The sequence below is a fragment of the Nycticebus coucang genome, chromosome 13 (genome assembly GCF_027406575.1).
Source record: "Nycticebus coucang isolate mNycCou1 chromosome 13, mNycCou1.pri, whole genome shotgun sequence".
NCBI classification, from domain to species: Eukaryota; Metazoa; Chordata; class Mammalia; order Primates; family Lorisidae; genus Nycticebus; species Nycticebus coucang.
In genome coordinates, this window is record NC_069792.1 from 90,635,447 (window position 1) to 90,662,275 (window position 26,829).

At 44.1% G+C, this 26,829-nt stretch overlaps 1 protein-coding gene across 19 annotated transcripts in view; it reads right to left on the minus strand.

The window, feature by feature from the left end:
• The window catches only part of CYRIB (CYFIP related Rac1 interactor B), a 154,650-nt gene that overhangs the window by 101,794 nt on the left and 26,027 nt on the right, over nucleotides 1-26,829 (minus strand). For 13 of the 19 annotated variants that reach the window (XR_008373789.1, XM_053558721.1, XM_053558746.1 and 10 more), the window contains one exon: nucleotides 12,069-12,121. The exons of 4 other annotated variants lie outside the window; for them this stretch is intronic. Coding sequence is in view for 3 of the 15 variants with exons in the window: in XM_053558749.1 (XP_053414724.1) it covers nucleotides 12,069-12,121 (53 nt within the window). In the remaining 12 variants the exon portion in view is untranslated. The remainder of the gene's footprint in view (nucleotides 1-12,068; nucleotides 12,122-26,829) is intronic. 2 more of the 19 variants (XM_053558743.1, XM_053558729.1) reach the window with 1 other exon arrangement.

A 26,829-nucleotide genomic window follows, 5' to 3' on the forward strand; every position in this document is an offset into this window, starting at 1 on the left:
TGCCTCTTTATTCAACATTTTTGCTCCACTTCTCACTCACAGGAGGCATCCTTCCTTCACATACACCTCAGCTCCAATTCTGGGGGTCGGGGAGTCCTGAATGGTCTCAATCGATGCTATCCTATTTCCTCTGTCACCATAATTCATTGAAAAATGGTTGCATGTCCTGAGATGACTCAATCCAAGGGAAGCTCAGAAAAGTTGTTGGATGGCTCTGGGAAGAGATGTGGCTCTTTCCTCTCTCATTACTATGAAGGAAATCACAAAGAAATGAAGCCAAACCCTGATCAAAGTGTGCCTAAAACCCACCCTTCCTCTCTACTTTTTGGTTACATGAACCACTTAACTGCTTCTATCAGTTATCCCATTTGAAATAGGATTTCTATTAATTGCAACTTGAAGAATCCTAATTGACGCATCCCGAAGCATGGCTGAATAAATTACTAAATGAAAGGTCCTGATGAAATGTCACTGCACTGCCAATGACTTAACTCAAACTTTAAGTTCCCTGGGAGCAGAAGCCCCAAGCCATCTTGGAGACAAAGGGCCTGACGGAGGCCTTCGATGAGTACGCCTTTAAATAAATAGATGGCTGGGCACGGTAGCTAATGCCTGTAATCCTAGCACTCTGGGAAGCCGAGTCTGGTGGATTGCTTAACCTCAGGAGTTCTAGACCAGCCTGAGCAAGAATGAGACCCCATCTCTACTGAAAATAGGAAAACTAGGCAGGCATCATGGCAGATGCCTATAGTCCCAGCTACTTGGGAGGCTAAGGCAAGAGGATCTCTTGAGCCCAAAAGTTTGAGGTTGCTATGAGCTATGATACCATGGCACTCTACCCAGGGCAACAGAGTGAGACTCCTCTCAAAAATACATAAATAAACACATAAAATTAAACTTACCAAATCACTTGGAGTTTCAGAAGCTTTCAAAGCCCCACTCATCAGATGTGTCTGGATCAAAGGAACATCAGCAGGAAGCACATAAGATTTGGAGCCATCAGACAGGCCTGAGCACAAATCTGGATTCCAAACAAGCCTCACCTTCCTCCTTTGCAAAATGGGGATAATATTTATCTCCCCGGGGAAGGAAAGCCACGTCAAAGCATTGGGGTAGCGTAGGGACTGCATTCAAGAATTACACATATTTCTCTCCATCTGTTCAGCTAACTCTGCTTCATACCATTAGTTCTGCTCTGGTTGAGAAAATGGGGTCATCATCCATTCCCAGCGGTAGGACAAACCCAGGACCACCCAGCAGAGCCTGCCCTGCGAGGATGAGAACAGGTGAGGCACACTCTGAGCCTCCCAGCCCTCAACATACAGCCACTCCCGTTAGGAGCAGAATCCCAGAGAGAGAGGCACACATAAAATGAGGCCATCCAGCTTGTTGGCTTTGCTGGTTGCCTCTACTAGAGGTGTGGCACTATCCCAGATCTATACATCCTTAGAGGCGGATATTTAATCATTTAGATGTGATGTAGAATTCAGCTAACCTGTGAGCTCTGGGAGGGTGGAGGCTTCCCTGATTCTTTGGTCTTTCTGGCACCTAGAAAGTACCCAGCGAAGTATTTCCTGCGTACATGAATGAAGATGAGTGAGTGGATGAACAAACAGTGATGAAATCGAGATTCTCAGAATAGAACTGCAGCAAAACCCTATTATTTTATACAGTCTGCTGGTTGTGCAGCAGCTGAGGCAAAGACCTGGGAATGAGAGGGGGCATCTGAGCCTGGCAGACCTGGACTGAATTCTGGCACTGTCGGTGCCTAGGACCTCAGCTAAGTTACTCAACACCCTGAGCCACGATTTCTTTCTCTGACAAACACAAATACCAAAATTAAACTTAAAAACTGTTAAATACAACTATAAATAGGGAGGAAAGATTGAAAGGCTATATACCAAAATATTAATAGTAATTAGCCCTAGGTGGTAAGATTATTAGAAGACTTGCCTTTTTCTCATTTGTGTGCATATCTGGAGTTTCTATAATCAACAAAAATTAGGTGTCTAATAAAATGAAAGTGAGGTGATGACAAAGTGTCTAGCCCAGCACCTACGACATAAAGTAGGAACCCAGTGTCTCTTCCCTATGAGGAGACATTTTAGAAACAGCTATCATATGCCTCTTCTGTCTCCTGTTTCTTGTTAAATATTTCAGCTAATTTCAGAGCATCCTTATATGACTTGATTTCAGGCCCTCTTTCATCCTTCCTCTCTGCAAAGGCTCCATCTGTTAAAACCCCACTCTGGGTATTGTATAACCAGCTTACAGAATCACCAGCACGCTCTTGTTTGCTCATTCATCTGTTAATTCATTCACTGAGTAAACACTGATTAAAAACCTACTATATTGGACATCCTTTGCTTTTGCCTACCCACCATTCACAAATGGTTCCCTGATTTCCTTGGGAGACAGCCGCCTTTCCCCATCCTCAGTCCTTGTGCCTAGGAGGCGCAGACCCCACCAAAACTTCTGCAAGGGGGAGGGCAATTCATCCAGGGTGACCAATCAGAGCATGGCAATCACCTGGCCACAGGGATTGGTTCAGGGATGTGCAGGTTACCAGAAAAGACCAATCAGAGACAATGAGATTCAATTCTAATAGTCGTGGAACTGTTGCAAAAGGGACCATTTTTATCTCCTGCTTGAACCACTGTGAAGCTGCCTTGTACCACAATCCAAAATTAAATGTAGGTAGCAATAAGAGTCAGTGAAAAACAGTGTAAGCTTTGGCAACACTGCAAGCCTTGGTTCCTCCCTGTCTGAGGTTCTATCCCTGGACGTTTCAGTTACATAAACCAACAAATCCCCTTTCTATGGAAGCCAGTTTGAGTTGGGATTTTGTTTTGAGGTTGACAGAATCCTGACAAGAAATCCAAAGTGCTGTGGCATATGCTACATGCTGGCTGTACCCAGATGAAGCAAGATGATCCTGTCATCTTCCCAGCCACCTACAGGCTGATGTGGAGATAGCTGTAAACAACTGCAATTATTTAAAGCCAATAAGATAACTGCATTAATTAAATACTACAAAGTGCAATCTGAGCACAGAAAAAGCAAGTTAGCTGGCACAGCCATAAACCAAGTATCTCTATTCAGGCAGGGAAGATAGAATTACTATTTGGAGGAGTCAGATAACACTGTTGACTCACATTCTTCTTACAGAAAACTAAAACCACTACAGCCCACACTGCACACAGGGGCAATGCTACTTTAAGTGCTTAACTGTGCTCTCTGAAGGAGCCTGCAAAATACCGTCTCAAGAGACCAACAAAGTGTCAAGGTCAAACAACTCTCACTTGCAAAGTATTTCATCTGAACGTTACAGATGATGTTACACTCTTATATAATACAGAGGTCGGTTTTTTTGATTTTTGACTCCATAAGCTTAAGTGTTCATTCCGGTTTTCTTGCCCATTTGGATTACAGTTGATCAAATCAGGACAGCATCATAACAGCCCTTTCAAGATGAATAACCTACTTACTGAATTTATTTCCAAATGAAAAAGCAGAGAGAAGAATGAAAGCCTCTGGTTCTATAAAACATTTCATGGTGGGCTTGAGATGTGGCTGATTGCAGAAAACAGCAACAACAATAAAAGCACTTCTGGGAACATCTATTTTACTAAGAAAGACCCTAAAAGTTACTGTTTTCAAGTGAATAGAAATAAGCGTTTCTTAGACCTTTGACGATGCACACTCCACAGAAAAGTTGTAAAGATAAAATAATTCCAAATAGGAGGACACCGCAGGCCAAATTCTCCTTACTTTTGTTGCCTTTGAGCATATCAGCTATACATTTGGTCCAGAAACACAGCTCCAAGTTTCCAGAGCACAGAATCTTACAGTTGAAAAATTAATACTGACAGAATACTTCCCTGTGGTCTCCAGAGAGGTGCCAGGGATTAGTGGCAGGAGGGAGAAAGGCTTGAGATGCCTTCTAGATAACTCAGATTTCTTTTTGGTTTTTGGCCGGGGCTAGGTTTGAACCCACCACCTCTAGCATATGGGACCGGCGCCCTACTCCTTGAGCCACAGGCGCCGCCCGATAACTCAGATTTCTAAGAAGCAGCTGAGTTACCCCTGTTTGTAAAACACCTTCAAGAATTCCATTGAGTCTTAGCCATCACAATTAGGGAAGAAAAGGCGATCAAGGATATCCATATAGGGTCAGAAGAGATCAAACTTTCGCTCTTCGCAGATTATATGATTGTATATCTGGAAAACACCAGGGATTCTACTACAAAACTCTTAGAAGTGATGGAGGAATACAGCAGCGTCTCAGGTTACAAAATCAACATTCATAAATCAGTAGTCTTTATATATACCAACAATAGTCAAGTTGAAAAAACAGTTAAGGACTCTATTCCATTCACAGTAGTGCCAAAGAACATGAAATATTTGGGAGTTTATCTAACAAAGGACCTGAAAGATCTCTATAAAGAGAACTATGAAACTCTAAGAAAAGAAATAGCTGAAAATGTTAACAAATGGAAAAACATACTATGCTCATGGCTGGGAAGAATCAACATTGTTAAAATGTCCATACTACCCAAAGCAATATACAATTTTAATGCAATCTCTCTTAAAGCTCCACTGTCCTACTTTAAAGATCTTGAAAAAACAATACTTCATTTTTTATGGAATCAGAAAAAACCTCGAATATCCAAGACATTACTCAGAAATAAAAACAAAGCAGGGAGGAATCATGCCACCAGACCTCAGACTATACTATAAATCGATAGTGATCAAAACAGCATGGTACTGGCACAAAAACAGAGAAGTAGATGTCTGGAACAGAATAGAGAACCAAGAGATGAATCCAGCTACTTACCGTTATTTGATCTTTGACAAGCCAATTCAAAACATTCAGTGGGGAAAAGATTCCCTATTTAACAAATGGTGCTGAGTGAACTGGCTGGCAACCTGCAGAAGACTGAAATTGGACCCACACCTTTCACCATTAACTAAGATAGACTCTCATTGGATTAAAGATTGAAACTTAAAACATGAAACTATAAAAATACTAGAAGAGAGTACAGGGAAAACCCTTGAAGAAATGGGTCTGGACAAGTATTTTAATAGGAGGACCCCCAGGGCAATTGAAGCAGCTTCAAAAATACACTACTAGGACATGATCAAACTAAAAAGCTTCTGCACAGCCAAGAACACAGTAAGTAAAGCAAGCAGACAGCCCTCAGAATGGGAAAAGATATTTGCAGGTTATGTCTCCGACAAAGGTTTAATAACCAGAATCCACAGAGAACTCAAACGTATAAGCAAGAAAAGAACAAGTGATCCCATCACAGGCTGGGCAAAGGACTTGAAGAGAAACTTCTCGGAAGAAGACAGGCGCATGGCCTACAGACATATGAAAAAATGCTCATCATCTTTAATCATCAGAGAAATGCAAATCAAAACTACTTTGAGATACCATCTAACTCCAGTAAGATTAGCCCATATCACAAAATCCCAAGACCAGAGATGTTGGCGTGGATGTGGAGAAAAGGGAACACTTCTACACTGCTGGTGGGAATGCAAACTAATACATTCCTTTTGGAAAGATGTTTGGAGAACACTTAGAGATCTAAAAATAGATCTGCCATTCAATCCTATAATTCCTCTACTAGATATATACCCAGAAGACCAAAAATCACATTTTAACAATGATATTTGTACCAAAATGTTTATTGCAGCCCAATTCATAATTGCTAAGTCATGGAAAAAGCCCAAGTGCCCATCGATCCACGAATGGATTAATAAATTGTGGTATATGTACACCATGGAATATTATGCAGCCTTAAAGAAAGATGGAGACTTTACCTCTTTCATGTTTACATGGATAGAGCTGGAACATATTCTTCTTAGTAAAGTATCTCAAGAATGGAAGAAAAAGTATCCAATGTACTCAGTCCTACTATGGAACTAATTTATGGCTTTCACATGAAAGTTATAACCCAAAATAGCCGGGCGTTGTAGCGGGCGCCGGTAGTCCCAGCTGCTTGGGGGGCTGAGGCAAGAGAATCGCTCTAAGCCCAGGAGTTAGAGGTTGCTGTGAGCCGTGTGACGCCACGGCACTCTACCGAGGGTGGTACAGTGAGACTCTGTCTCTACAAAAAAAAAGAAAGAAAGTTATAACCCAATTATAACCTAAGAATATGGGGAAGGGGGAGAGGGAGGGGAAGGAGGGGGGAAGATGGGCAGAGGGACGGTGATTGGTGGGATTACATCTGCAGTGCATCTTACAAGGGTACACGTGAAACTTAGTAAATGTAGAATATAACTGTCTTAATACAATAACTAAGAAAATGCCAGGAAGGCTATGTTAACCAGTGTGATGAAAATGTGTGCCAGTATATGGTGCCCCATGATCGCATTAATGTACACAGCTATAATTTAATGTTAATAAAAAAAAAAAGAATGGAAGAAAAAGTATCCAATGTACCCAGCCCTACTATGAAACTAATTTATGGCTTTCACATGAAAGCTATAACCCAGTTATAACCTAAGAATACGGGGAAGGGGGAGAGGGAGGGGAGGGAGGGGGGAGGATGGACGGAGGGAGGGTGATTGGTGGGATTGGTGCATCAATTGGTGCATTGGAGGATGATTGGTGCATCTTACAAGGGTACATGTGAAACTTAGTAAATGTAGAATATAAATGTCTTAACACAAATAACTAAGAAAATACCAGGAAGGCTATGTTAACCGGTGTGATGAAACTGTGTCAAACGGTCTGTAAAACCAGTGTATGGTGCCCCATGATCGCATTAATGTACACAGCTACGATTTAATAAAAAAAAAAAAAAAAAAAAAAGATTGCCACTGAATTCCACTTCCTCTGCTTGCAATGCCACTGGACTTGGCACAACTCCTGGACCTCTCCTCTTCTTGCAAATGGGATTATCATTTATTACACATTTCCTGGACAGCTGTGTTCCAGACAGTGCCAAGCAATGGACAGACCTTCAGTGTTATGGACGTGTGAGGACTTAGCCAGCTAATTTGGCAGGTGCTCGATACATACTGGTTTCCCAATGAGGATTACCAAACCTACCTAGGAGACCTGCTAACCTCCCCTGAAAATGGAAGGTTGAGTTGTGTTTTGTTTCATTTTTTTTTTTTTTTTTGTAGAGACAGAGTCTCACTTTATGGCCCTCGGTAGAGTGCCATGGCCTCACACAGCTCACAGCAACCTCCAACTCCTGGGCTTAAGCGATTCTCCTGCCTCAGCCTCCCGAGCAGCCGGGACCACAGGCGCCCGCCACAGCGCCCGGCTATTTTTTGGTTGCAGTTTGGCCGGGGCCGGGTTTGAACCCGCCACCCCCAGTATATGGGGCCGCCTTACCGACTGAGCCACAGGCGCCACCCTTTTTGTTTCATTTTTAAATACAAGGGAGAAAGAAGGGCAGAGCTCCACTCTCGTCCCATTGTCCCTTCCTGCCCTTGTGATACCACACATGACATTACTAATTCCTGAAAATCCCACCCCACATGCACAAAGTTTTGTTTTTTTTTTTGTAGAGACAGAGTCTCACTGTACCGCCCTCAGGTAGAGTGCCGTGGCGTCACATGGCTCACAGCAACCTCTTAACCCTGGGGCTTACGCGATTCTCTTGCCTCAGCCTCCCGAGCAGCTGGGACTACAGGCGCCCGCCACAACGCCCGGCTATTTTTTGGTTGCAGTTTGGCCGGGGCTGGGTTTGAACCCGCCACCCTCGGCATATGGGGCTGGCGCCCTACTCACTGAGCCACAGGCGCCGCCCTGCACAAAGTTTTTTTAACTAATTTATTTTTAATCGAAAAAGCACTAAATGCTTATGCTCAGAACTTAAAAAAATTACATATATATATATATATATATATATATATATAGAGAGAGAGAGAGAGAGAGAGAGAGAGAGAGAGAGAACATACTGGAGGATATTTTCCACCCACCCCAGATCCACAATCCCCCTGGCTTTGTCCCATATAGCATCCTCCCAGTCACTTTTTTTAAATGTTCTTCCAGCATTAGTCTAGGCATAATCAAGTATGTGTATAAGTGTGGGTGGGTGTGCATAAGCACTTATACCTCCCTCTTGTTTAGCCATACCTTGCAGGGTATCACATATACTTTTCCACATATTGCCTTTTTTTTTTTTTTGTAGAGACAGAGTTTCACTTTATTGCCCTCGGTAGAGTGCCGTGGCCTCACACAGCTCACAGCAACCTCCAACTCCTGGGCTTAGGTGATTCTCCTGCCTCAGCCTCCCGAGTAGCTGGGACTACAGGCACCCGCCACAATGCCCGGCTCATATTGCCTTTTTTAAAAATTAAGAATGTATACTGGAAGTCATTTCTTCTTACCATACAGGCCCTACTATTTTCAGCAGGGACAGAGCATTCTACTGTAAGGACACAGATTCAGTCGTTCCTTATTGACATACATTTAAGTTGCGACTACAAATAAAGCTGCAATGAATATATGTTACGTGCATCTTCACGGACGTCAGTAATGATAGGAAAGATAGGATTCATAAGACAAAATTCTTGGCGTGGACTTGCAAGATCCAAGGGTACGTGCATTTAAAATGTTGGCAGTGCCAAACTGCCCTTTAAAGAGGAAAGAGGCTGTACTGATTTTCACTCTCACCAATAGTGTAATGAGTGTGCCAGTATCTCCAATCCCATTCACAAATGGTTGTTTAGTTTGGTTTTTAAATATAAAAGGAGAAGGGGAAAGCTCCCCCCTTGCCCATTGTCTCTTCTTGCCCCTGTGATATCACACATGACATCACTACTTCCTAAAAATTCCTCCCCCGGAGGCACAACCCAGAAATCACAGTTAAAGTAAACAAAATGTTAAAGGCGGAGCTTTGCTGGAGTCCCAACCATGTCAATCTCTTTCAAACACCATGTTCAGTGATATCATCTAGGTAGTTTGAAATCGGTGACGGTGGAAGTATTTATACCATAGGAAATCAACAAATGCTACAAATCAGAGTTTCTTTCCTTTCTCCAGAGAGATCAGTATAAACATTTATCAGTAGAAACTGAGGCTATGCTACCTTAGGTTTTTAATATCTCACAGTTTTGTTTTGTTTGAGACAGAGTCTCACTATGTTGCCCTCAGTAGAGTGCTGTAGTGTCACAACTCGCAGCTACCTAAACTCCTGGGCTTAAGCGATTCTCTTGCCTCAGCCTCCCAAGTAGCTGGGACTACAGGTGCCTGCCACAAACGCCTGGCTATTTTTTTGTTATAGTTTCATTGTTGTTTTAGCTGGCCCAGACCAGTTTGAACCCGCCAGCCTTGGTGTATGTGGCTGGCACCCTAGTCACTGAGCTATGGGCGCTGAGCCTAATATCTCACCCTTGATGTTGACTTGGTCATAAATTCTTGGAACTCCTTAGGTTCCATAAATTCTTAGAACTCCTTAGGTTCCAAGAATTTACATCTGAAAGAGTACCTAAGCATTATGCCTTCTAATAGTGCCTCTCCCTTAATTCCTCATTGTAAACCTTAGTACCCTCTTTTGTCTCTTTACTATTCTTTCATTTTTTCATCTTTTTATCATTTAGTGCTTACTTTTGGTGATTTCCCACAGTGTAGTAACTGCAGACTCGGCCACACCAGACAGCCTGGTATCAAATCCCAGATCCAATACCAGGGGTCTGACCTTGGGCAAGTGTTTTAAACTGCTATGTCTTAGTTTCCCTGTCTATAAAATATGGATAATGATAATAATGCCTCCTCAGAATTTTGTTCTGATTAAATGAGTTTATCCAAGCAAAGTACACAGAACAGTGGCACATATTATGCACGTAACAAAAGGCTCATGCCTATAATTCCAGCACTCTGGGAGGCCAAGGCAGGCAGATCACCTGAGCTCAGGAGTTTGAGACCAGCCTGAGCCAGAGAGAGACCCCCATCTCTAAAAATAGCCAGGCATGAAATAGCTCTCAAATTGAGAGCTGAGGCAAGAGAATCTCTTGAGCCCAAGAGTCTGAGGTTGCTGTGAGCTATGACATCACAGCACTCTACAGGGCAACAAAGTGAGACTGCATCTTACTCAAGGGTTTGCGTCTAAACTCAGTAAGTAATATTAAAAGAAATTAAAATACTCCTTGAAAAAAATCTCACAAGAAGGTCTCATGCTGGAAACAGACAGACCATCTCTCTTGAAGTCCAAGGAAGCCAGTTTTTAGTTCAGCACTGGATTTGGTTTTTTCGGTTGAACACCATATGAAAGAGCTGGCTTGGATTTAAGGGCCATCTTGAGTGATAATTAAAATCTCTAAACATGAGAAATAGGCTCACGGCATAAGACGCTCACACCCTAAAAAGCCACGGGAACAAAGACCACCAGACGGGGCAGCAGATCCCGCCTGCCGTTCACACACACTCCAAGGGGAATGGCAGGATCACCCACGCTATTTAAAGTGGCGTTTTTAATCTCTACTTTGTTTTGTTCTTAATAAGCAAGTATATTTGGATCTGGATAAGTTAGAAGCTTGAATCCAAGATGACAGAAGTCAGAACAGCACTTATCTTTGGAGCACTACTAACTACAAAAGGGCGAGAGGGAAGATCCCGGAAGGATGAAAATATTAGATATCCTTATATATATATAAGTTATAGATTACGTTAAACAAAAATGAAAAGCATGCTGAAGCAGAGACTGCCACATAGCATTCTGCCAAGGATCCCCATTCTACGGTTAAACTTCACTAGAGACTGGCTAGTCAAAGGGAGGATTGTGAGGAGACCAGGAAACATAAGAAAAAGGAGACAGAAAAATAGAAGAACCCAGGCTCCAAGAGTGAGGAGACTGCAGTGGTAAAGAGCACCGGCCTTCCAGTCAGAGTGCACGGGTGTAAAAACAGAGTGACTAACTAACAGAGTGACTCTGGGCAAGTCACTTCTCTCTCTCTCTTTTTTTTTTAAGAGATAAGATCTAGCTCTGTCACCCTGGCCAGAGTATAGTGGTCCAATCATAGCTCTCATTACAACCTCAGATTCCTGGGCTCAACCGATCCTCTTGATTCCCTCTCCCTGAGTAGCTGAGACTAGAGCCAGGAGCCACCATGGCTATATAGTTTTTATCTTTTGTAGAGATAGGGTCTTGATATGTTGCCCAGACTGGTCTCAAACTCCTGGCCTCAAGCAATCACTGGGCCTCTATCTCCCAAAGTGTTAGGACTACAGGCATGAGCCATGATAGCTAGATAAGTTTTTATTGTTTTTTAGAGATAGGGTATCATATGTTGCCCAGGTTTGTCTTGAACTCCTGACCTCAGCCTCCCAAGGTGCTAGAATTATAGGTGTGGGCCACCACACCAGCCACTTCTCTTTTTTGAACCTCAACTTTACAGGGCTACTGTGAAGCTTAAATAAGTTAATTCAGGTAAAGTCTTAGCTCAGGTTCTGCATATAGTAAAATTCAATAAATATTAACTATTGTAAGTATTAGTGATAATAAGAGGCTAGAAGTGTCTTCTTCCCTCCAAAATTAACAGTTCTTATTTAAATTAATAATTTGACTTGATATCACCTTATAGGTTCTCAATAAATATTCATGAAGTGAATAAAAAAAATTCATAGGTAGCTGAGCCTAGTGGTTGGCACCTATAGTCCTAGTGCTCTGGGAGGCTGAGGCAGGTGGATCACCTGGCCTCAGGGGTTTGAGACCCGCCTCAGGAAAATCAAGATTCCCCCCAACCCCCCCGCTCCCATCTTTATTAAAAATAGAAAACCTAGCCAGGCATTGCGGTGGGCACCTGCAGTCCCAGCTACTTGGGAAGCTGAGGTGAGGGGACTGCCTGAGCTCAAGAGTTTAAGGTTGCTGTGAATGCCATGGCACTCTACCCAGGGCACAGAGTGAGACTCTGTCTCAAAAAAAACCAAAAAACAAAAAAAATGCATATGTATTCTGATTTCAGCAGAGGTGGAAGTTTATTTCTTCTGAACTGAAATCCCATCTGCTGGCCTTTACCATCCTCTTTAATTTTTCCTTATCGTAAACTGGTTAATAGTACAGGCTCTGGAACCAGATGATCATGGTCAGATTACAGCAGTTACTTACCAACTTGGTAACCTCGAATGAATTACTCAAACTCCAGGCCTCAGTTTTTTCTCCTGTAAAAGAGGCATAATATGAGATTAAACAAGCTACAACAGTCCTTAGCATTTTTCCCATACTAGAGGCATGGTCTGGGTATAACAATTTCAAATAGCATTTATATAAAACATTATAGTTTTCAGAGTTGTTTCACAAACACTTTCTCATTTAATGCTCAAATAGTCCTGTGTATTACAAAGAAAGATGTGGAGATTCAGAGAAGTTAAGTAACTTGCGGAAGGTTGCACAATAAGTAAACACTCAAACCAAACTCACAGTACTGAGGGACAGTTTGGCTGGACTGAGTTGTCCCAGGGGCAGAAGGTGAGGCCAGAGCTATGCCTGGAGAATCGGAACAAACATAAAGGATGCTGGAACCTTAGGCTGCAGCAGCGAGTCTCAGCAAAACGCTCAGTCCAATTTGCGATGGAACTGGTCTTAGTCATCCCGCCCCCTGAATCACTTCCTGTTTTAGGTTTCCACTTTGTAGAGAAAAGAAAACAAATGCACATATTGCACCCGCCTTGTCACCCTCAAAGATCTCTTACAGGAACAAAAGCGTATGAATCAAAGAGAGTTTTCATTAAACCATATTTAAATATCTCATTTGAACGCATTCACCAACATTTTTCGTGCAGATCAGAGTCCAAGTGTCTAGACAGGCCTGTTACTAGATGGAAGGGAAACACAATGCCTTTGCTCCTGGCCTTTATTTTGACGAAATCTTTAGCTGCCTTAGTGTTTTGTCTTTGCTTTTCACTGGGTGCTGAAATTACCGGAAGCCACTTAACCAGCCTCCTTGTATTCACAGTAGGTTTGGGGCCACGTCTAATTGTCAGGGGAGAGCCCTGCTGATAATTCAACCACTTCTGCTTCTGCCAGCTCTCCTTTTGTTTGCCAGCACAGGTTTTCTTTTTGCTGTTCTTCTTCTTGTATGACTGTGGTTTCACATTCCCTTTCCGATAATAATTACAGAACTGCTCAGTGGCCAAAGACAGAGGGGATCTAATTTAAGAACAATTTAAGCACATTCACAAGATAGGTTCTGAAATGTATGCACACACCACATGCATACTACACATACCACACACATCCCAAGCATACACACTACACTCATGTACGCACACCACTCACATCCCACGCTCAGATACTACACATACCACACACATCCCAAGCATACACACTACACTCATATACGCACACCACTCACATCCCACGCTCAGATACTACACATACCACACACATCCCAAGCATACACACTACACTCATATACGCACACCACTCACATCCCACGCTCAGATACTACACATACCACACACATCCCAAGCATACACACTACACTCATGTACGCACACCACTCACATCCCACGCTCAGATACTACACATACCACACACATCCCAAGCATACACACTACACTCATATACGCACACCACTCACATCCCACGCTCAGATACTACACATACCACACACATCCCAAGCATACACACTACACTCATATACGCACACCACTCACATCCCACGCTCAGATACTACACATACCACACACATCCCAAGCATACACACTACACTCATGTACGCACACCACTCACATCCCACGCTCAGATACTACACATACCACACACATCCCAAGCATACACACTACACTCATATACGCACACCACTCACATCCCATGCTCAGATACTACACATACCCACGGCACACACATGCACATACACACACACACACACACACGCGCGCGCGCGCGCGCGCGTGCCTCCAGACTAGTGGTTCTCAACCTTCCTAATGCTGCAATGTATTTTCATTGTTAAAAAAGGGTCTCGACCCACAGTTGAGAACCGCTGCACCAGACTCATGATTACTATTCACTCTCCTGATGTCCAATTTTTTCTTTCCTCTCATTCTGACCAGAATGAGAATAGAAAATAGAAAATGGAGACTAAGAGGTTCACTTGGGAAAATGTTAGCACTGTAAGCAAAGTCCTAGAATTAGAAAAAGCATACTAACTTACTCTCCCAAAAGAATACTAAGAGTAAGTTGATGATTACATCATTTCGAGACAAACCCAGGACACTGAGTATGGCTCCGATATAAGGAAAGGGGCGTCTTGAAACAAGGATGACTTAACCTGTTTTCAATTCCACGTATAGGCAGAGAGAACCTGGACAACAGCTCTGGGAACCACACCTTGTCTCCCCTTTAGACTCATGCCATGGGTTCCAATCCCTTCTTAGTCTCTCAAAGAATCTGACTTTGGCCAAGTCACGTAACCTCGCTAAGCTCCTGCAGCTGGCAGCAAAGAAGGACACTCATTCATTCACGAAACAGCTACTGAGCACCTACTAAGACCAAGCTTTGAGGCCATGGAGATAATTCCAGGAATATACCATCCTCAGGAGGTTTCTGAGATTAGTGTGAGCAACGACAGTTACAACAGGAGCTGAGTAGAGGTAATGGGCATCACACAAGGGTAGTGAATTAACTCAACAGCGACTGGAAAGTGATGGATTACATAAGAAAGGCTTCCCCGGTGACATTTAAGCTAAAAACTAACAGTCCCATTAGAACTGACTCGAGGCAGGAGGGGCAGAGCCCACGTGAAGCCCCCAGGTTAGACTGCAGGTTCACCTGTGGAGCACAAGACCTGGAAAGAGAAATGAGCTGGTGGCGGGGGTGGGGTGGGGGTGGGGGTCGTTTACCAGGGTAGCCTCCTGAGGTCACTGCCAGCTCTCAAGGCTGATTGTGGTTTTCTGAGAGCCCAGCTCCTCTCCTCCCCTGACTGCCCTTTCAATGGCATGCTGACATCTCCAAGGCTGCTCCAAGTCCCAAAGAGAGTCCCAATCACCCTGTGTGGGTACTCCCTCTTTATTTTCCTCTCAGGAGGGACTGGACAGTGACTCAAGGAAGGGAGCCGTCCTCTACTTGTCACGTGGTTCTTTAAAAACCACTCAATCCCTTCTCCCACCCGGCCCAACCCCACTGAGAAATGCTGGATTTATCTGGGTCCTTGTCCTCCTCTAGGAGACTTAAAGGCACCTGAGAACTGATGCTGTGTTGTGGTCATGCTGCTGTCCCCTGCAGCAGGTACAACGCCCAGTGCATAGCAGATCCTCAAAAAACACATACAGGGCCAACCCAGTTTGGGGAGCTCTGTCTGAAGTCAGGGCAGGGACCCAGAATGGAGCAACTCAACACTCCTCCCCAGTGCTTTCTGGGAGCTTTGTGAAGCCCAATGAGAAAACAGACAACTGTTTTAGTCCAATCCCCCTTATACGAACAAAGAACCTCGGGCCCAAAGGGATGATATGACTTGCCCAAAGTCTCTTAGCAAATGTGGTATCATTTTTTTTTAAGGTGCACACCATCACTTGAATGAAGACGATCTCGTCACTTATTACAGGGGAAAACCCTTCATATGGTCAGGTCTAATGGAAACCTTCCTTTCTTTGAGCTCCAACTACATGACACTTTGATGACTCCAGGGTTTTTACAGGCCGGACTAAAAGCTCCCATGAGAGCAAATATATTTACAAAGATGACCAAGAATATTTTTAGGGACTGGCTATATTTTCAATTATCAATAATTTTTAAAGTTAATTCCCTATTATGTAATCTTAGACGATAATAATTTTTAAAGAAAAGTTGAGCCTCCCAAACCACTTAGTTTCTTTCTGTTTTTTTAATGTTTGCTACTAAACAACTGTACTAGAACATCACAGATGATTTTTAAAGAAGACATTTCTGCCCATAATCCCTCCACCAAAACAAAGAATTCCTTACAATTCTGTGTGTCCTATTAATCTTTTTTTCACAGATCTGTACTCTGGATATACGTATATATTTTATTAAATATATTACCTTCAGTATAGAAGTTCCTGAAACAGTTCCCTTTTTGCTTTAAAAAAAAAAAAAACCCAAATTTTATTATGCAAGTCCCTGGCATGATGTTTCTGATAAACACCACAGAGCAAAACCCAGGCTACAAATGAACAGCACATGGAAAGTCTGGATCTGAGCGATGTTTAGGACATTTTCTAGTCTGCTTCACTCAATAATTATTCTGACACTTCCTACATCCTAAGAAAACAGGTGTTTTATGTATTCCACCTGGCAGACCAGACTCTACTGCCGAACTTCACGACAGTTGCTTGTTGCTGAAAAGTTCGAGTCAATATTTCTTCTGCAAGTAACACAATGTCTCTGGCCTGACCAGCATTTAAAAATACTGCTGCCAGGTCCCAGCTCCACACAATTACACAGACTCTCTAAGGATAAAACCCCAACACCAGCACCATATTTCTCCAAGGCTCCCCCGTGATCTGCTCGTGCAGATGGGACTGAGCAGCGCCAGGCTAAGACAACTCATTAATCAGAGAACCCATGGGAAATCTTATCCGGCAGTGAAGAACTCTTTGTAATTAAATAAAACAGCAGATATAAAAGTACCTAACTGGTGCCTATTACCCAGAAGACAATAAATGTTAATTAAGCAAAAAAAATTAAATAATCACTCCCTCCCCTCGGTGAATTCATCTTGTAATTTTATTGGCTTGTTTATCACTTGTTTTCTTCTTTACCATGATCCTTCTATCCCTGTTAATAAAATTATAAACTTAGACCCATAATCCTGTCCAGAGCTCTATAATACTTCCAACAGCCATTAATTGCTTTATTTAATAAAACTTTCCCCCCAGAACAGTGGCTAATATGTAGTAAATATGCAATAAACATCAGCTATTTACAATGGTATTCGTGATCACTTTTCTAAACTAGGCTAAAATTTATTTCACACTCCTAGGAGGACTTAGCAAGAATATAAAAAATCAGTAAGGCAATATTTAACAAACTCACACAAACAGACTTTTAAGAAAATCATTTTCCACACTTTATGGGGGCAAGACATGATTGCAAGAGGGACTTTGCCTAACAATTGCAATCAGTGTAACCTGGCTTATTGTACCCTCAATTAATCCCCGACAATTAAAAAAAAAAAAAAAAAAAAGGATAATAAGAAACTCCATAGGTTAAAGAATAAATCATAATGAAAAAATTTTTTAAACTTAAAACTGAATAACAAGCTATAAAATTTTTAGGATGAAACAAAAATGTACCTGAAAATTTCATTATTAAATGTACTTCTTCTGATGAAAAAAAAAAGACTTAATAAAAGGCATTAACGTCAAAAAAAAAAGAAAATCATTTTCTTTTTATAGTTTTAAGAAAAAAATATTAAATACAATCATTGCACTGGTAACTTATCTACCCATTCAAGGGGGCCTATGAAGGCTGCTTGTTAATGCTCATCCATTCCACAGTTACCTGGAAAGCATAATACTGCAATTAGTTATAAATGATCTCTCACTCCAATTTCTCCCAACATCTACCTCTCTGAGATTGAACTAGGAAGCTGACTTTGTTTTTTTGAGAGAGGGCCTCACTCTGTTGTCCTGCCTAGAGTATAGTGGTGATATCATAGCTCAGTGCAACCTCAAATTCCTGGGCTCAAACAATCCTCTTGCCTCAGCCTCCCAAGTAGCTGGGACTATAGGTAAGTGCCACCACACCCAACTAAATTTTGCATTGTTTAAAGAGGCAGAGTGAGCAGGTGGACTGTGTCACTCAGACTGGTCTTGAACTCCTGGTTTCAAGCAATCCTCCTGCTTAAGCCTCCCAAAGTGCTAGGATTACAGGTGTGAGTCAATGCACCTGGCCAAAAAGGTAATTCTTATGTCATATGTTCACATTACCCCTCAGTTCTGAGAGGCTAAACATTTGTTTGAAACAAAAAAATACAATTTCTGAATCAGAACAAGGAGGTTTTGTTAAGAACACCTCTAAATGCTTTGCCCTGCTGAGATAAATTACTTCAGGCCTCCTGGTTCCTCGCATCGTGCCCCAGGCACCTCTAACAGACACGTGGGAAGCGCTGCTGTGCTGGGTTCAGGACTCACTCACTAACAGTACACTGGAGCCCTGCTTTGTTTCATTTCTTTAGGCCTTCCACCTCCCCAAATCTGCCATTCACTTCTTTTTCTTTGCAGTTTTTGGCCGGGGCTGGGTTTGAACCCACCATCTCCAGTATATGGGGCCGGCGCCCTACTCCTTTGAGCCACAGACACTGCCATTCACTTTTTGAATCCACTGAACTCAAAAACACATATCCAGGGCGGCACCTGTAGCTCAGTGAGTAGGGCAACAGCCACATAGGCTGAGGCTGGAGGATTCAAACCCCGCTTGGGCCAGCTAAACAACAATGACAACTGCAACAACAACAAAAAAAATAGGCAAGTGTTGTGGCGGTGCCTGTAGTCCCAGCTACTTGGGAGGCTAAGGCAAGAGAATCACTTGAGCCCTAGAGTTTGAGGTTGCTGTGAGCTGTAACGCCACAGCACTCTACCTAGGATGACAGCTTGAGACTCTGTCTCAAAAAAAAAAACATATCCTGGCTGGGTGCAGTGGCTCCCATCTATAATCTCAGCACTTTGGGAGGCCAAGGCAGAAGATCATTTAAGACCAGGAGTTGGGGGCGGCGCCTATGGCTCAAACGCATAGGGGGCAGGCCCCATTTGCCAGAAGTGGCGGGTTCAAACCCAGACCTAGCCAAAAACAGGAGTTGGAGACCAGCCTGGGCAACACAGCAAGACCACCACCTCTAAAAAAAATGTTTTAATTAGTTGAGCATGGTGATATCTTCCTGTAGGTAGTCCCAGGTACTCAGGGGCCTGAGGTGGGAGGATCTCTTGAGGCCAGGAGTTCAGAACTGCAGTGAGCCATAATCACGCCACTGCAACCAGCCTGGGTGACAGAGAGAGACCCTGGACCCTGTCTCAAAACACACAGACACACACACATCTAAGAACAATAACAACATGTACATCTCTACATGTATATATGTTAAGAACAAGGTACAAATTGATCGTACATGGGCCTTTGGCAAGTGAATGGTTTATTCCCTCAATAGGAATATAATGATTGACTATCATATGCCAGGCAGAGAGAGAGGAGGTCACAGTGCAGCCCTCCAGTCTGGGCCTACAAGAAAATCAGAAGTTAGATAAATAGCTGCGGATAACTTCTGTAGTTCTTATCACTCCTACACCCCCTCCCAACTCCCAAGATGTAGGTACCATTGCGTATTATCACCAAATATTTGTCCTCTTTCAATGAAATCATAAAGGCACTTGAGTGTGGGCATCTTTTATTAGTAGTAGAAGTATTAAATTTAGTTTCTATATTATTAACTTCATTGTTTATAATATGTTATAGCTAGATAATCAGATTACCTGAATATTCAAACTTTTCTAACTCATGTTTTCATTTAGTATTACAGTTGGCCATGTATTAAATTACTACTTTGAAATGGTTGTGGGGCAGGCTTCACACAAATGACTTTAATTTGGTTGATTTGAATTTGTTGTTGGAAAAGCTGCTGTAACGGGTCTAGAGGATTGCAAGACACGGGAGCCTCCCACCCCTGTGGGAAACATCTCCCCAGGCACATTCCAGGACCAGGAAGAATGAAAGATGCACCCTGAAAAATAAACACGTCCCCTGTGCTGGAATTTCCCCAAATGTCCCTTGATCAATTCAGAATATGTCCTGTTATATCAGCCAGGTTCCCCGTGGCTCTGTATACAGTCCAGAAAACAGGCTAGCAGGGTGGGCGGAGGGGAGTTTCTCTCAGACGTTTAGCTTCCTAATCACGACCAGTGCTAACGGCCAAAGTGTGTACACACATGCATGCATTTTAAAAATATATCAACTTTCTACAATTTTAGTACCAAGAATATAGAAATATACTTCTGACCTTCAATATATGCAACTCTCATACACATTTTGAGATTCTTTAGACACAGTGTAACTGATTCTAGGACCCACTATAAGATTATAAAAATTGTCTGGCTTGGGTTTTCTCTGCCTTCAAAAGCAGCCAAGGCTAATTTCGAGTATTTTGCAATACTAACAGTTGAAGGAATAAAGAATCTCACTAGAACTTCTTTTTTTGGCAGTTTTTGGCCAGGGCTGGGTTTGAACCTACCACCTCCAGCATATGGGGCTGGTGCCCTACTCGTTTGAGCCACAGGTGCCGCCCCAACTAGAACTTCTTTTATTCACATACTATCTTCCCTGAGATTGTAACCTTCTAGATCAGTGTTTTTCAACCCTTTTTATCACACGGCATACTTGAATCTAGAGTTAAATTTCCACGGCACACTTAAACGATATTTATCAAATAAAGGGTAAAAAAAGAATATACTTACTGTGCTTTGAACTTCTTTTGAAAATAAGTTAATTCATGATCTTTACAAATTTTCACAGCACACCAGTATGCCATGGAACACCAGCTGAAAATTCTAGATTCTAGAAGGGCAATTATCTGGGAACCTCCTTTGGTACTAAGTTCATGTTTCTACCAAAACGTGGGCTTGAGATCTGGGAAGATGTTTCTGGTATACTGGGTAGTTCTCTTTCAAAGATAGCATACAGCAGTAGAGTCTATTAATTACCATTTCCCTTAAACCTCTTTCTCCTTAGGAATTATGAACCATTTTCATAATCAAATTCTGATGCATGGTAAGAATAAAAACAGTATCTACATCTTGCCGAAGGCTTCTCCCGGCAGAGGCAACTGCAGTTTAAGATGTGCGTCTTCCATTTCCCCCACAGTACTATGATCTATTGTTTACATATGAAGAAGCGTTGTTTTCACAAAGCTGTAGTACTTGCAACTCTATGTCCGAGTGATAAATCTGCCTTTAACCCTAAGAAAGCACAGATATTTTTTATGAGGGGACAGGGAACAAATACACAGTTAAGTGCTTAACATGTTGATAAATGTTTGAAATAAATATTATGAAGCCTTAAACCAGTGCCCTGTTTAAACCATAACGTTTAAATTATTGTGTACTTTAACATGAGGTCTTTTTCAAGAAGTCCAGTTCAGCACACCATTGGTTTCATAAACATAATATGAAGGTGGGCAGAGGGAGAGGAAATACTGTGCACTGAATGGCCTCCATGGGCCAGATCCCAATGCCCTGAGTGAAGTCACCCCGGAATGTAGACTGACTTAGCCCTACCCATCTTCAAATAGAGACAAGGACAATGGACAGAGAATTGAGTAGCAAATACTTCTCAGTATAAGAACATGTCACCTGTCTGCCCAAGGTCAGACAGCAGGATCACAGCAGAGCTTGACCAGCTAGCCAGTTCCCTGCCTTAGCTTCCTCCCACTTTCTTCATCTGGTTAACTGCTCCCCAGTCCACAGACACTGCTGTACAGATGGGCGCCCCCCACCCCCGGTAATGCCCACCTGAGTGCTCCCATCTCCCAGAGCGCTCCTCATACTACACTCGAATGACGTGATCTTCTATCCATCTAGAGTCTCCAGTAGACCTGGAGTACTCAAATGCACATTCCCATTACACCTGGAGTACTCAAGTGCACATTCCCAGTAGACCTGGAGTAGCTTTAGTGTACATTCCCTTAGACCTGGAGTAGCTCGAGTGCACATTCCCATTAGACCTGGAGTACTCAAGTGCACATTCCCAGTAGACCTGGAGTAGCTCGAGTGCACATTCCCAATAGACCTGGAGTAGCTCGAGTGCACATTCCCAATAGACCTGGAGTAGCTTTAGTGTACATTCCCATTAGACCTGGAATACTCAAGTGCTTAGACCTGGAGTAGCTCGAGTGCACATTCCCAATAGACCTGGAGTAGCTTTAGTGTACATTCCCATTAGACCTGGAATACTCAAGTGCACATTCCCAGTAGACCTGGAGTACTCAAGTGCACATTCCCATTAGACCTGGAGTAGCTCGAGTGCACATTCCCAGTAGACCTGGAGTAGCTCAAGTGCACATTCCCAGTAGACCTGGAGTACTCAAGTGCACATTCCCAGTAGACCTGGAGTACTCAAGTGCACATTCCCAGTAGACCTGCTGTACTCAAGTACACATTCCCATTAGACCTGGAGTACTCAAGTGCACATTCCCAGTAGACCTGGAGTAGCTTTAGTGTACATTCCCTTAGACCTAGAGTACTTGAGTGCACATTCCCATTAGACCTGGAGTACTCAAGTGCACATTCCCAGTAGACCTGGAGTACTCAAGTGGACATTCCCAGTAGACCTTGAGTAGCTCGAATGCACATTCCCAGTAGACCTGGAGTAGCTTTAGTGTACATTCCCTTAGACCTAGAGTACTCGAGTGCACATTCCCATTAGACCTAGAGTACTCAAGTGCACATTCCCAGTAGACCTGGAGTAGCTCGAGTGCACATTCCCAGTAGACCTGGAGTAGCTTTAGTGTACATTCCCTTAGACCTAGAGTACTTGAGTGCACATTCCCATTAGGCCTGGAGTACTCAAGTGCACATTCCCAGTAGACCTGGAGTAGCTCGAGTGCACATTCCCAGTAGACCTGGAGTATCTTGAGTGTACATTCCCAGTAGACCTGGAGTAGCTCGAGTGCACTGGAGTAGCTCGAGTGCACATTTCCCTTAGAGTGCAGGCACCCAGCGCAGTAAGGACGTCTATGTGGATGTGGCAGGCACAAGCAGAGTGACTGGCTCATCCTCATCTGCCAGGGGCTTCTCCAGATTTAGCCATCCAAGTCCCTGGTCCTGGGAAACCCCTCTACCAGGATGGCTGGTCACCCTGACATTAACACAGCAGACAGCTTGCTCACAATTTCCTCTTCTCTAACCACCTCCAACACCGAGGCCAGGCCCCAGAACCCTGTCTGTGCCACATGGCCACTCCAGCTCAGCACTGTCCAATAGAACCTTCTGCTATGATGAAGACGATCTGCACCTGAACTGTCCAACGCCTTCACACTAGTCACATGGGGTTATTGGGCACTTGCACTCTGGCTAAGTGTGACCCAGGAACTGCACTTCTAAATGTTATTTAATTTTAATTAATTTAAACTTAAATAATCCCATGTGGTAATGGCTACCATATTAAAAAAATTCAGTTCTGGTTTTACATAGGAGGGCTGACAAGCTCACAAACTCATCCTAGAAAAAGTGCTACATACCTACCTCATGGCTGAATATCATTACAGTCCCCAGATGACCAAGGGGAGTACTTCAAAGGTGACCACAGTGATATTCAGCAATGAGGTACATAGCACTTCTTCTAGGATAAGTTCGTGAACTTAATTGTCCAACTTCATATATGGAATTAGGGTCTTTAGTGGCCATCACCATGCCCAAGGATGAGCTTTGAAGTCAGACAAACCTTTCCCAAGAAGCTCATTTCTTCATTTGTAATCCTCAAAAAAATACTATGCAAAAATGTAGAGAAGTGAAGTGCAGACTGGCCCACAGCAGAATGTTAAGAAACAGAACTCCTCTAGAAGCAGCTACACTAAATTTACGTAAAAACTCTAGAAAAATCTGATTTTGAATCACAAAAGTAAACACACGAGCACCATTTCAGCAGGATCTCTAAAATCCCTGACCTCTTAAATTCTCATTCTGAACAATCATAGCCATTGGTCTGAGCTCCCACCATCTCCATGTCCATCCCCAGGCCTGTGGATGACTGTCACAACATCCTGTCAGAAGAGACCAAGGTCAACACAATCTAGGCAATAAACATGCAAATGTCCAAATGCATCAAAATGTATACATCAGATCTGTGCAATTTTTGGACTATCGATTGGACAAAATACCCTGCTAAATTTAAAAAAGTTTAAATAAAGAAGGTACCACAGCCAACAGGCACTGGGTGGGAGTCAGAGTACCAGGTCATCCTGAGTGTGGCCCCCCCTACCCACATCGCTCCAGCTCAGGGATGAAGGGACCCCTCCCACCTGCTGGCAGGCTGTGCAGCCTCCTGAGGCCAATCCACTCCTAGGCCCTAAAAAACACATCCCCTTGGCAGGAACTGGCAGTGAGTCCCAGGAGAAGCCAGCTGTGAATCAGAATCACCTAGGGAGATTTTTCAAAACACCATTCCCCAGAATTGGCACTAGGGATTTGCAGACATCTCCCACTGCATAGCTGGGGACACTCTATTTTTCCTCTGAATGTTTGAGAAGGTGATCCTGCTGACAGCCAACATGAACCAAGAGAAGCACTACTTAGGTCTGTGTGAAGAAGTCCTCTTGGTAGTGGTTCCCTCCCTCTGGCTGCAGGGACAACATTCAGAAGGCTGCAGGGTCCTGAAACCAGACTTGGGACACAAGCTGTTTCCCCACTGCCCCCCACCTAGCTGAACACCTTCCAGGTCCCCAAGAGACCTCCCCATCTGCTGTGCAGAGCTGGCAGGGATCCCCTCCTCCACCACCATCCCCTGGGACTCAAGGGCAGGAGCCCTAATCCATTCACCTGGCACCTAGCAAGACAGCTCTCAGCACTGTTTCTGTGGTTGTGGCCCTCAGTCACTGGGAAAAAGCCAGCTCTACAGGTGGGAGGCTTACCCAAGTGCCCACTGAACTGGCGACAGGGCTCAGTGGGAACTCGGCTCCTGACTCATTTTCCTCCTAGTACCCCAGGACACTGTCACTGCCCTCCCCTCTAACACATTTTCTTTTTCCCTCTACAGCAGTGGTTCTCAACCTGTGGGTCTTGACCCCTTTGTAACAATGAAAATACATGGTGGCATTAGGAAGGTTGAGAACCACTGCTCTACGGACATGAGGCAAGCTCTGCCCGTCAGGACAGAACCGCATTTCCTATGCTAGGACTCTAACTTATAGGGCCCCACCTACCCTCCTCAAAACAGTCCCTGGGGCCCTCTAGGTATGAATTCCAAGCCGTGTGATTTTTAGCACAGCTTTGGAGCCTGACACATCAAGATTGCCACAAATAGCTGGGTGACCTAGATAAGTTTCTTATAACCTCTCTGGGCCCAGTTTCCTTCACTGTAAAGTGGGGATGATGGAATTTCCCACTAAAGGTTGTGCTGGGGATTATGAGGGGAGATCATGCGAAGGGATGGGATGGCAGCACAGCTGGCTGCAGCAGGTGCTATGATGTGGGAGGTGCTACTGCCTGGTGGCGCTCCCTTCTCTTGGCCTCTCCGCTACATCCTGGCCCAGCCAAGCTCCAAAATGTCCATCCCCTTTTTCCCCCAGGCCTCTGGGCCAGATGACCCAAGGCCCCTTGCCTGGCCTCCCCTCTCAGGTTCCTGGTCCACCCCAGAGGCAATGACCACATGGCTGGAGGCACCACATCCCCCCACTCCAGAAATAATAAACAAGAAGTAACCTTTTTCTATTCCCCATTCCAGACTTCCTTAATTAAAATCAAATATTTACACACTCCAAGGCTATAAACTGAACTGCTCCCAGAAACAAAAAAAAAATGTTTGGAGCAAAGAGAGCCAGAGTGGCAGAGGAGGCCCATGGAAGCTCAGAGGAAAAGATAGAGACTCCTGAACAGCCACACAGTGCCAGCCGGCATGGGAGGTGGGTGGGAGAGGGGGGGCACCATTTCTGGAGCAGTCACCCTCCAGTTTTCTTCATTGACTACCACAGTGAAAAATAAAATCAATGGAAAATTGAAAGGCCCACTGAAAATGAGCAAGGGTGGGAGAGGGCTGGAAGTGAGGACCACTCTACTCAGCCCCACCCTGAGGGCCATCAGTTGTTAAAATTCTGAAATATCTCCAAACAGGAGCTCCCTCTCCAAGCGCCTCTCTCCCAGCACTGTCAGACCTCCCCCAGGATCTAGCAAGGAAAGAATTAAAACCAGCTGCCCCGGAGGCTTCCAGAAAGTATTCAGATTGGTCCCAATATCAAATATTCTGGCCCTCACTCCTGGGCACAGGTGAGGGGCATGAAGAATGCAAACTGAGCTCTGAGGGATGAGAAGGACAGGGTCTCGCACTTGATCTTAGCCAAAAGGCCGAGAAGCAATAGGGACAGAGTCTCAATAAATGCTTGGCGAAGGAAGAGAGATGAAGAAGTGGGAGGGGCAGGGGACAGAGAAGGGGGGAGATTGATCCACGTGGCAGGGACCTCAAGACAGGCCCCAGAGCTGCCCACACGTCCCTCCCTCCAGGTCACTCACTCCGTCCCAGTCCAGCTCACCACTGCGCAGAAGCCTCCCTAGCCAGGTGCTATGGTTTGAGTAATTGTCCCCTCCAAAACTTATGTTGAAAGTTAGTCCCAGTGTGGCACTACTGAGAGGCGGGGCCTTGGGTCATGAGGGCTCTGCCCTTGTGAATGGATCATTCACGGATCAGTGGGCTATGATGGCTTTACAAGAAGAGGGTATGGGGGCTGGTATGGGGGCTCACTCCGCCCCTCGGCACATGATGCCCCGCACCCCCTCGGGACTCCGCAGAGTAGCCCCTCGACCTGAGCCTTCTCCGCCTCTATAACTGTAAGAAATAAATTCATTTTCCTTAGCCGGGCATTGTGGCAGGTGCCTGTAGTCCCAGCTACTTGGGAGGCTGAGGCAAGAGAATCGCTTAAGCCCAATAGTTTGAGGTTGCTGTGAGCTGTGATGCCACGGCAGTCTACTGAGGGCGACATAGTGAGACTGAGAAAGAAAGAAAAGAAAGAAATTCATTTTCCTTATAAACTATCCAATTTCAGATATTTTGTTCTAAGCAACAGAAAACAGACTAAGACAGCAGGCAAAGGAACCTGGGCGCTAGGCTCCTGCCGTGGACAGCTGACATCTTGCCTGCCCGGCCTCCACACCTCTGCCCGTAATAGCTCCTCACTTTCCTATGCGGCATCTCCTAATCGTCGTCCCCAGAGGTG